The following is a 12,000-nucleotide window of genomic DNA, read 5'->3' as shown; positions in this document are numbered from 1 at the left end:
ACTTATATTATGAAAAATATTGGTCGCGAAAGCCTACGTGTTAAATGGAGGTTTGGTGGTTAGAGCACTGCGCTCTAAACCAGACCACCTGAGTTCAGTTCCCAGTCATGGTGTGAGTCTGAGGCTGGAGCGTTATTTAACTAAACTTTTTATTTCACCAGGTAAGGCCCATTGAGCTGTATAGCTCTTTTCAGAATCTACCTGGCCACAAATGATAGCTCAAAGAAGTGGCTTATCACGTGGAAATATATAGCAGCCAAGTACTCATAGGTGTGTTACGCTACAGGAAGGGATATAGTAGCATGGCGTGGAGCGGTGGCACAGTGGTTAGCACGTTGCACTCCAAAGCTTGCGACCTGATTTCAATTCCTAGCAATGGTTAATGTTGGAGGAAAGTGATTTCTGAACTATTTCTGGTCCTTTCACTCATCCACACTCACCAACATGGTGAAGTATGGTAAGACAACCCCCATGACAGCCCCTTGATCCGGTGGTGGTAATTCCACCTTTCTACCGCAAAGACCAGTTTAACCATTGAACACCGGCTTAGCTGTGCATTGGCGTTTGTCCCTCTTGCCTGTGAGTCAGAAGGTGAAGTCGTGGCAGCAAGCACGGATGCCCAGAAGCCTCCGGCCAAGCCAGTTGTGTCGGACAAGCTCCTTCACAGCCTGCAGCTCCACCGCTCTCAAGCCTCCAGGTACAGCGGCCTTTCATTGGGCCTGTGTCTGAGCTCAGAGGCCTCCCACATACAGCGGCCTTGCATTGGGCCTGTGTCTGAGCTCAGAGGCCTCCCACATACAGCGGCCTTGCATTGGGCCTGTGTCTGAGCTCAGAGGCCTCCCACATACAGCGGCCTTGCATTGGGCCTTTATCTGGGCTTACAGGCCTCCAGGTACAGTGGCCTTGCATTGGGCCTGTGTCTGAGCTCAGAGGCCTCCCACATACAGTGGCCTTGCATTGGGCCTTTATCTGGGCTTACAAGCCTCCAGGTACAGTGGCCTTGCATTGGGCCTGTGTCTGAGCTCAGAGGCCTCCCACATACAGTGGCCTTGCATTGGGCCTTTATCTGGGCTCAGGGGCCTCCCACATACAGTGGCCTTGCATTGGGCCTTTATCTGGGCTTACAGGCCTCCAGGTACAGTGGCCTTGCATTGGGCCTGTATCTGGTCTTACAGGCCTCCAGGTCTAGTATTGCATGAGGCCTGGTCATTGACTCACAATTTTGGTTGCCAGCTGTGACTCAATGTGGCTTTGAAGGGTAGAGGATATTTTTTACCGTATAACTCTTCTTTGTTGTTTTATGTCTCCCCAATTTATCTTTAGACCTTCCCTCAGTGAACAAGAAGTCGAGGTAAGATTTAATTGCAGTTCGTGGCCCAGGAACTGCTCAGCAACTCTGTGTAGAAAACGTTTCCACAAAGAGCACTCATTGTAACTGTTACATTTTAAACGAATCCTACAATATAAACTGTAGCATCATATTTTGGTGTTTAAATATCTTTTGGGTTTCAAAATCGCAAATCACGCAGAAGCTTGACTTGAGCACACCCGACACAAGCACAGTGTTTCTCACGACGGAGACGCGCGTTCGTTACACTCGCAGGTGACACAAGCAGCACACTGCTGCGGATACAATCACACCTGGACCTGCTGTGCTTACATGCAGCTTCTGTTGGCATGGAACACCGTCTGACGTAGCACCTGTGCCATCTAAATTGCCCCATCTCCAGTGTTGCCCCAATCGTGCTTTTATAGCATCATGTTGTACACGTGGTCTTCCGCGTGCGTGCGTACGTGTGTGCGTGTGTGTGTGTGCGTGTGTGCGTGTGTGTGTGTGTGTGCGTGTGTGTGCGTGCGTGTGTGTGTGTGTGCGTGTGTGTGTGTGTGTGCGTGTGTGTGTGTGGCAGACGGCGTTTGTGCGCCTCTCGCTGGCGTTCCGCAACGACATGTTCTCGCTGGAGAAGCGCCTGCGCCTGGAGGAGCGCGCGAGGAACCTCGCCGAGGAGAACGTCTCCCGCGAGATCGACGCCGTCTCCAGCACAGTGCAGGCACGGCCCTCGCTCACGGGGGGGGGGGGGGGGCTGTGTCACTCATTCATGGGGGGGGGGGGGGCTGTGTCACTCACTTACGGGGGGCGGGGGCTGTTTTGGTTGTCTTGGTGATATAAAAGTGCCAATGATTGACACTTCCTGTATTTTCACAGCATTTATTCCCTGCTACTCGCATGTATAGTGACATAAGAAGGGAGGGGCTGCTGAGGGCTCTGGGACCCTGGGCGGGCCATGCGCTTAAGCCTCTTGGCGCCGGGTGCTGGGTTCCCAGGCGGGTCAGACGCTTAAGCCTCTTGGCGCCAGGCGTTGGGTTCCCAGGCTTAAGCCCCTTGGCGCCGCCAAAGGGGGGGGCTGTGTGTGCTCTGTGGGATATCTGGGGGCGCACACGGCCCCACCCCTCGTTGGGGACTAGGTATAAAAGGGGAGCTCCCTGGACGATCAGGGCCAGTCGTAGCTCAAGACCCAAGACACAAGACCAGCCATCTGAGGACCCTGGGATGTTGTGAGAGCCAGTGGTGGGACTCTGGAACTCCAGACTCTACGACCTTGTGAGGGCGAGTTCCAGAGCGTAGCCAGAGTAGAGTATCTAGGCTGTGTACCTAGGCTGTGTACCTAGGCGGTAACAGATTGTCTGGACTGTTGGAGAGTTGGAGTGTTGGAGTGCTGTTGGATTGTAATAAAGAAGTTACCTCTACAAGTGTCTCCGGAACCCGTTACACATGCACTGCGTTGCAAGCTCACGCGAGCACTATAACGCATTCACACCCCAAGTGTAGAATGATTGGGAGCAGCTCCGCACGCGGCCATTCAGAACGCTCGCTCTCACACCTGCATCACCTTTTGCGCCACTCATGCCTGCGCTCCTGAGTGAGACACCCGTATCACCAAAACGATTCGTGCAGCGTTCCTGTACATGTCAGAATTCACGACTAAAATGATAAAAATCGGCTCGTTAAATTGCTTGTACAAGTGACAATTTTAATTGCTCGGGCCATGATGGGTGGTGGAGGGTCTTCACGACACACATTTTGACAGATAATTGCTTGGCCTCCCACAAAAATGAACCATGTACCTTTAATGAGTTCATATTGACATGTTGGCCATACACGTGAACAATTGTACTTTCACATGTGAACTCCATGGTGGAATAACATAATGATTCTACGCGCGAATACAAGGAAAGTATTCTTGCCGCTGCCGCATTGGCACTGGTGCCACGGACACAGATAAAATAAAAAATAATATAAAACTAGGCGAAGGTTTCAGCCAGTGGCCCATGTGCTATGAAGAAGGCCCGTTGCCCAAAACGTCACCTACTAGAGATATCTTTCCATTGCCAATTTAGTTTTTTGTCACCTGCAAATCTGCTACTAGAAGGCCCTGTCTGCCTGCAGTAGTTTAAACTTAAAAACGACTTCTACTACTTTTATTTTACCGGGTAAGGCCCACTGAGCTGTGCAGCTGTCTTTCAGAAGCAGCCTGGCCACAAATAATAGCTCCACGAATTGGCTTATCACGTGGAAGTGTATAGGAGGCAAATAAGGGAAAAACCGAAGGACCCGGAAAAAATCCACGCAACCACGGGGAGAGAAAGAAACGCAAACTACAAATATACGGGCATCAGGGTCGGGATTGAACCCACGACCTCCTGCAAACTAGGCAAGGGAGTTAACATTTCTCCACCGTGGTGCACCCCTGTTGCCGTGCAGCCAACGATGTCAACGCCGTGCGCAGACGTTTCCCTTTGCTCTGCTGAATGATTTATCTGATGATCGTCACTGCCGTTGCTGCCGTCGCTGCGGCCGCTGCCACTGCCCGTGCCGTTGCAGATGTTCGCGCCGCTGTGCCAGGACTCCCAGACGCGGGACACGTACCAGCAGCTGCAGCAGAACCTGCAGGTGCTTCGCAAGGCCACCATGAGGGCCTCCAGCTGCTCAGAGAAGCTGGGAGCCGTGAACCAGGTGAGCGCCACCGCCAGCGCCGTTCGCCTGCGCCTCAAATGAGGCCCCTTTTTGAGGCTGCCACGGTCCCTTCTGAAGCACCTTCAGATCTGAGGCCACCACAGATCTAACTGTTTTTTTTATTTTACCAGGTAAGGCCTACTGAGCTGTAGAGCTCTTTTTCAGAAACCACCTGGCCACTAATGATAGCTCAACGAAGTGGCTTATTGTGCGGACATTTTAAGTTGGAGGGAAAAACCGGAGGACCTGGACTAAAAAAATCCACGCGATCATGGGGAGAGAGACACACAAACTCTAAATAGGCAGGCGTCAGGGTTGGGATCACCCTAACTGAGTCTGCACCGCCCCCCCCCCCGCCCCCCTTTGCCGAAGGTTCATCCCCTCTTCAAAACTTTGCTTGACATTGCCTGGGCCGTGCCCTTCCCCCCCTAAATTCGTGTGTGCCCCCTTTACACGAGGTCATATCGCAAGCGTTCCAGAGAGTGAATCAAGACGTGAGTTTCGTCTCAGCCTGTGCAGTGTTCAGCCTCTGTGGCCGCCCCGCGGCGGCCACAGAGGCCGCCCCCGCGGCGGGTGACCTCGGCGCGTTGCTGCTGTGCCGTAGGAGGGCCGCCTGTGCCGGGCCATGGAGGTGATGGTGCAGCACGTGGAGAACCTGAAGCGGCTGTACGCGCGCGAGCACGCCGAGCTGGAGGACGTGCGCAAGCTGCTGCAGCACAACTCTCGCTCCGTGCACAGTGGCTCCGGGGACAGCAGTGGTACACACAGCGTCACCATTGTCTCTAGAGAGCAGTGGTACACACGGCATCACCATTGTCTCTAGAGAGCAGTGGTACACACGGCATCACCATTGTCTGTAGAGAGCGGTGGTCCACACAGACTTAGCCGTGTACTGTTATTATGACGTGGGGCACCCAGAAATTGTTTTCATATTACTCGCCACTGATGTTCGCCGTGGCTGAGAATCAAAGTCCAGGTGTCTGGGTCGACAGCTCAGTGTGCTAACCACTCTGCCACCGCTCTACCGTGCGCTGCAGCAGCAGCCAAATCATTTAACAATCGAGTTATTAAATATGAATAACCGTCCCAATGTAATTATTGGGCCCTATGCCTTCCTTAGGAAACGCACGTCTCAGCACGCCGTCACTCATTGACAATTCACAACACAACGAGAAGTGGCTTAATGCGATTTGTCGCGCGCGTGTGTCAGACGAGGGCATGGCACGTGGGAACCGCTCCATGTCTATCATCGGATCGCTCGGCAAGGTAAAGAACTTCGAGTAAACGTCGTTAACTCGCCGTCGAACCCACAGCGGCGTTTGTATTCGCGAGTGCAGTCGGTGACGAAGATATTTGTCGGCGAAGATTTTTGTTGTAATTGTTTTTTTGTTAAAATATATGGAGATGACAAAGTGTTACAACGGTTGTGTCCTGCTACGAAAGCCCTCCGCGTGGCTGTGATGAGGCGAATGTAACGAGTCTGTACGTAGAAGGTTTAGTTTACCTCGTGGCCGAGCTGATAATGATGGGGGGAAGGGGGGAGTGAGAGATTGCACGCCCCTCACACCAACATATCATAGCCAAGAGTGACCTCTGTTTTTGGCTGCTTTCGGCGACTACGTCGTGTATGTATGTTGAACTTTCGCACCGTACGTAGCCAATCGGAGGTGCGCGAGTTAACAAATGTCTCGTTGATTTCTTTACGACTTTGCAGCCGACTGCTCGCCGAAGGGTCAGCGTCTCCGTCATCCCAAAGTTCTTTAACTTCCCCAGTGGAGGAGGCAACCAGCTGGCCAGTCCCATCTTGGTGAGTTCCACCCTCCGGGCTCGCGCGCAAACTCCTCTGGACGACGATCCTCTCGAAGCATAAAACTAAACTTTGTTTCACTTACTGGGTAAGGCCCACTGAGCTGCGTAGCTCTTTGTCACATGCGGCCTGGCCACCGATGATAGCTCGACAAAGTGGCTTATCACGTGCAAAATATATATCGCAGCCAAGTACTCTTAAACACCTGTTTTTTTCATGTGGAGGGATAAACTGGAGGACCTGGAGAAAAATCCACGCGACCACGCAGAGAAATATACAGACGTCAGGGTTGGGATCAATCCCACAACCTCCTGGGTAACAGGCGAGGTCGTTCACATCTCGCCACTGTGGCAGTCAAGTTTGTTTGTTTAACCAGGTGAGAACCTGAGAAACCGTGACAGTCACATTCGCAACGACAACAGCAAAACGAATCAAGTATCGCAATGCAGCAAATATAAATCAGTCCAAAAGTAACTTGGTTATACGAGCCTTCGCAAATATTGCACACATTTCTATGTGAAATGGTAAATTCCCTAAGCGTTATTCAGCTCGAGCAGATTATTTTTACACTGATCATAGCACAATCACAATTAAGTTAGAGAAGCGGGTGACTTAACATACTGATATCTCAGCTCGAGTGTTGTTCAGGAAGGAAGGTGAAATGGGTCTGTTGAACGAATTATTTGGCGATGCTGCTACTGCTGCTGCGTTGAAAGTGGTGCACAACAGAGCACTCAACACGTTCGTCAATAACACTTCAATAGAGAGACCAGTGATGTAGTTGGATAATTAGTGTTGGGGACTGCATTTACACCAAATTAAACTGGTCATCATAAAACATCTTTCATTATAATTTCCATCAGGCCCCATAGTCTAAAATGCAGTCTCCAACTCTATCACCTCTAACTCTCTGGCCTTTCTATTTATGTGCTATGAATGAAGTGCCATTACCCGACAGATGGCCTGTTACATATGTGTATGTAGGTATGTTGAACTTCTTTACCACTGTACGTAGCCAACCGTGCTAATTGGAGGTGCGGGGAAGGACAACAAACTAAACACAAAAAGCAGTTATACATTTATTTTATTTCCCTTTAAGGCCGCATGTGTTATGGATGGATGCGTTGAGAAGTTCAGGTCTGTGTTAGGAGGGCAGCCTCTTTCTGTGCTGTGTGAAGACTGAAGATTGCAATGCAGGATCATTGTCCGGCACCCTCGTGGGTTGGCTCTGGCTATCCTACGCGCACGCCGTTTTCCCCACGTGGCTTTGCCTTGCTGAAACTGATGGGCAGGGGTTGTGCTCAGCTCATCTCCTCGTGCGGCTGCCTCCGCCCCCCCCACCTCGCTTGATTTAAATCGCGATTGAAGACGCCACTTATTTTTAAGGGCTTTTTTTCTTTTCCTTGCATCCTTTGTTTTGGGGTTGTATCTGATTTGGTGTGAGCCCGCCTGCGTGCATGCGCCGTGTGATCTCTGGGTGAAAGGCACTTTGTAAGTGTTAATTATTGTTAAATGATTTCTATATAAAACCCTGAGAGGTCATCATAATTGAACACGGGAAACGGGAGTTTATTTCTCTGAAAATGATGTCCTGATTATTAAACGCTGCCTTTACCATTCACAGCAGAAGCGTGCGTTACTAGCCAAGAGAATACATTGTTGGCCTATAATGAGTTGAATTTCACGTGTTTTGCCATCGCGGATTTGACCATTTGCACCAAATTTCTGTCGGTATAGTTCGCCGAACATGCTCCTGTGCCTTGACCATCCACGGTTGACCTCGAGATTCCTGTAGCTATCGTAATCATGTACTGTACTCTCAACTGCACTGCTCGCGATGATGCTGCCACGGAAGAATACAGACACCATCTTGTCTCCCCCAAGCAGCCCATCGCGGGTCTCCGTTCACGGATTCCCAGCAGGCAGCGAGGCAGTGTCGTTCAGGTTTATTTTTACATGTATTTTTTTTCATTCCATAGATTTACTGCACAAGTTACATTTGGCACTACAGAAAATATGAATCACATTTTACATTGAACGTGGAATCACGTCGGGTGACATAAAACAAAGGGGGGGGGGTGTCGTATTACGAACCGTGAACCAAACCATATTTTTCCCAGAATGCCTTTTGAGTTTGCAGATCGCGGATTTGTCGACTGCGGCTCTTTCCAAGGACGTCGTGACCAGACAAAGTCTGGGTATGTGTTCTAATTGTTGGTGTCTGTGCTCTTCTCAGGAAGCGAGGATAAACGAGGTGAAAAAGCAAGAAGCATCAATCATCGCTCCGGAGAAAATCATCCCGGCTTTCCTATCCCCGAAGGAAACGAGCCAGCCCAGGTGCTTGACCTGCATACAAACACGCACCCACCAAGGAGAAGGATTTGCATGCACAGGGCGCTTTCTTCAATTCCTATGAATCTCCAAGGCACCTTCGGTCTCATCTCAGCCGTTCCAATGCCTTGTGGCAGTCAAATCCAGGGGTCGGCAACCACAATAACAAGAAGAGTAATTTTTTTTTCGAATTCGGTCCAAAAAACCCTCAATATTTTAATATCCACAATGCACTGTGCGGTGAATACGAGATGGTGGTCCTTCATGAATAGCGTCACGAAGCAGCAGGCCTTAAAGAGCCTCATGCGGCTCCGGAGCCGCAGGTTGCTGACCCCCGGTCTAGTCAAAGAGACCCTCAGTGGCAGCTGTCCCTGCGTGCCACAAGGTGAATGGTTATTCCCAATTTGGTATTTTGAGAGTAATTCATCAAATGTGGCTTATTTGGGCCATGACTCTGGCAGACACAGCCCATTTTTTATTCGAATAACGTCACGGGATGTTTGACATCCACCGTGCAACAGATGGTGCATATTTAAGGTGAATTAATCAGCAGCATTAACTAGGGCGGCCGCTGGGCTCAAACTGGGAACCTCTGCAGTAAGTAGGCGATTGCGCTACCGCTCAGGCATTGTCGCATCGAGTGACAAATCCGAGGCAATCGAGTGCAGGAGGCTCCAATAACTGCACTTTCGCTGGGCCTCGATCAACACCCCACCGAGAGATGCCGCGAGCATTCCAGGCGCTGCGCTGTGAGAGGGGGACGACCCCTCGTGGCTGCAACCCTGGTCCCAGGAGACTCAGAATGATGTCTTTGGTGTAAACCTTCAGAGGCCCCTGCATGGCCTCATACGAGACGTTTCATTGCGCAGAGCAAACCAAGGACTCATCTTTTTCGTCGAGGCCCAACCGCTGTAACAGTGTGGAATATCTCATGGCTGCATACTTGGGTTAAAATCACTTAAATGTCAATGCAATTCCCAATACAATCAAAATGCATGTTTACCTGAATTGGTGGTGCAGTGGGGTTGATACTTGTGCTTCACAGCAAGTAGGACCTGGGTTCAATTCCTGCCTCGGTGTGCCTTTGTGCATGGAGTTTGTATGTTCTTCCCCTGTTCTGCACAAGTTTCCTCTTGATTCTCCGGTTCCTTCTATAGCTACAAACAAATTACGATGTAACTGCCCCATGGACCAAATATCACAATGCTGAAAAAATACCTACATATGACTCAGTTGGCATTACTCGTCATAACATCAGCCCGCTACTGTAAATCCGTGGCAGTATGTATGCTGAACGTCTTTCGCACCATACGTAGCCAACCGTGCTCACCTTCAGGAGGCAGAACGCTCCTGAAGAAGAATCTTGAGACTCAGGCTTTCCTGGATAAACAAGCAGAATAAGTAAATCGGTGAGTCGAGTGAAGTGTCGGGTGATGGCTGTGGATGTACGTGGGTGGGGAGCGGTAGTGCAGCAGTTAGCGCATTGCACTATGAACCCAGCGACCCGAGTTCAATTCCCGCTCACGGTCAACACCATTGAGGATTATCTAAACCGGCCCTGGGCTTCCCCTAGGTCGACTCAGCCTTAAATGAGTACCTGGTGCGATGTGCAAAAACATCGCCACTGGGGAGACAAAGGTGGCCGGGCGTGGTGTTCGCCACCCACCTCCTTGTGTGGCGTAGCGTCCTTCATAGGTGCTCGCTTAACAGCACTTGCCCCAACAATCTGTTAAGGCCATACGGGGGATCTTTGTCTTTGTGTCTTTGTTGTTAAACGCGGGGTGATGACCCGGCGTGTGCCCTCTCCGTGTCCGCGCGCTATCGGATCGCAGCGGACACATGCTCATGGGACTGACGCGGGCAGCGCTGAAGGAGAGTCCTCCGCTCATCCCGCAAGGGGCACAAGGCGTCAAGATCGTGGGTGCGAGGCCGCTCAACCCCTTGGCCCAGGAGAACGTGGAGGAGGAGACCTTCGTCAGCAGTTGACTTCGCTCGCAGCCGTTGCCTTGTGTTGTCAGTGGCCATTGCTGTCGTCCTCGATGCTAAACAGGCCTGCAGACGCACCACGTGATTTTGCCAAGTCCTGTTCGATTGCCATGAAGGCTGGTTTATAAACTAAGCTATTTTTTGGTTTACCAGGTAAGGCCTCACTGAGCTATACAGCTGTTTCTTCAGAAGCGACGAGGCTATCACAAGTGGTAGCTGGACGACGCGGCTTATCGTCACGTGGACATTTATTAGCAGCAGCCAAATACTCTCGCCGCAAGTCGATTCTAAATGTGGAGGGAGAAACCGGAGGACCCGGAGAAAAATCCACGCGACGACGGGGAGAACACACAGACTACAAATATACAACAGGCGTCAGGGTCGGGATCGAACCCACGACCTCCTGTATACCGGGCAATGTACTTAACATCTCGCCATTGTAGCGCATTGTGCATTATGACGGCCTTCGACTTTTATCACCACAAATGTATTGAAGCATTACCCAGTATTCATCCTTTCTATGGTTAGGAAAACTGGGTTAGGGTTTCTGCAAACTAATTTTATCTCTTGGGCACCACTCATGTAACGTTGAATAATATTGACCGTTGTTACTGGCGATGGGTATTGTGGCAGGTTTACAGCAATATAACAGATCGAGGTACAGTCCTGAAATGGCTTGCCCACGTCACTGCTGGCAGAACGACCTCCACTCAGAGGGAGCTCTAGTGTGGAGAGAGCCCCTCGCGAGGCTATTTTGGCCTACTCTTCCATGCTGGCCAGGATGTCTTAGGAATGGTGAAGGTATCCACACCGCACCGGACACGACCTGCTGGTCAAATAACTGGCGAACACATCTACATTGTTGGTAACAAAAGTACATTTATACAAAAAATATTTCCAAAGATTTTTTGCGTTCGCGTTTTTAGACCTTAAAAGGGATTTATGCAGTGACGTAATATAAATTATTGTTAAGTTATACAACTTTACATATTCATCACTGTATTCTTAACGTGTGACCTCCTGCTTGAAATCATGTGTGAATGCATGCACGTGTAAGCGTTGCACTGAACGCGCGTGTGTTTTAATACGGCTTGTATTATTTTTTAAATATCTATTCGCGCTGCCACAAGAGAGGGTAATTTGGTGAACTCCAGAGGGATATTGGTGGCGGTGCACCCACAACCTTGCGTGGGGCTTCCCCCCGGCATCGCGCAACGTTGGCATGGCGTACCGGCCTCCTGGCACCGGCGGATGTAGACTCCGAACGGGTTTCGACGCGCGCACTCACGTACATCCTCTATCACCGACGTGTCGGCCTGCAGCAGTGACCGCGGGTCACTTGGTGCGCGTGGACACTTGCACAGGCACGGGCTGTCGCATTCGCACGAATGTACGTGGAGGGAAAACTGGGTTTAGCGCGGGTTTATAAATGAAAGTGCTGCAGATGTTTGCGACTCGTCAAGGAAAATCTGCCCGGTACGTTTGTGGATTTTGCGTAATTCCAAGCGATGTGGCACTGGATATGCAAGCGTGTGATTGCATAACAGTGCAGATCTATGGAATGTTGCGTGCATCTTTGAGGTCGTATGCATTAAATCCAGTTTGCTGATGGTTTCTGGGCTTGAGCTGCAGACTTTGTCCGTTCTATTTCTGTGGAGTATCTTTTATTGTTATGAACGAAAGCCTTTTCCATAATAAGAGTTGTTTTTGGGTTAGATCCCGTTAATATGTGTCGTTAAACCCGCCACCACCCGACACAGCCAATTAGTAAGGTTTGTCACGTGAACAGAACATGCCAGTTCGTCACTAGTTCATTAATCCTCCCGCACTTCGCTCAAGAAGAGCTCACAAGTGACGTCATCAC

General features: G+C 50.4%; 1 protein-coding gene across 1 annotated transcript in view; it reads left to right on the top strand.

Moving 5' to 3' along the window:
* LOC144722934 (inositol 1,4,5-triphosphate receptor associated 1-like) overlaps positions 1–11,767 on the top strand; it is a 127,178-nt gene extending 115,411 nt beyond the window's left edge. Inside the window, exons 16-24 of the mRNA XM_078601359.1 lie at positions 589–697; positions 1,324–1,351; positions 1,908–2,048; positions 3,881–4,012; positions 4,617–4,770; positions 5,223–5,278; positions 5,727–5,819; positions 8,056–8,156; positions 9,983–11,767. Of these exons, the coding sequence (XP_078457485.1) occupies positions 589–697; positions 1,324–1,351; positions 1,908–2,048; positions 3,881–4,012; positions 4,617–4,770; positions 5,223–5,278; positions 5,727–5,819; positions 8,056–8,156; positions 9,983–10,136 (968 nt within the window). The 3' untranslated portion in view covers positions 10,137–11,767. The remainder of the gene's footprint in view (positions 1–588; positions 698–1,323; positions 1,352–1,907; positions 2,049–3,880; positions 4,013–4,616; positions 4,771–5,222; positions 5,279–5,726; positions 5,820–8,055; positions 8,157–9,982) is intronic.
* The last annotated feature ends 233 nt before the right edge of the window (positions 11,768–12,000 follow it).

This window comes from Lampetra planeri, chromosome 16, assembly GCF_965212315.1.
Source record: "Lampetra planeri chromosome 16, kcLamPlan1.2.h2, whole genome shotgun sequence".
In the NCBI taxonomy this organism is placed as follows: domain Eukaryota; kingdom Metazoa; phylum Chordata; class Hyperoartia; order Petromyzontiformes; family Petromyzontidae; genus Lampetra; species Lampetra planeri.
This window is presented reverse-complemented; position numbering and strand designations above follow the sequence as displayed.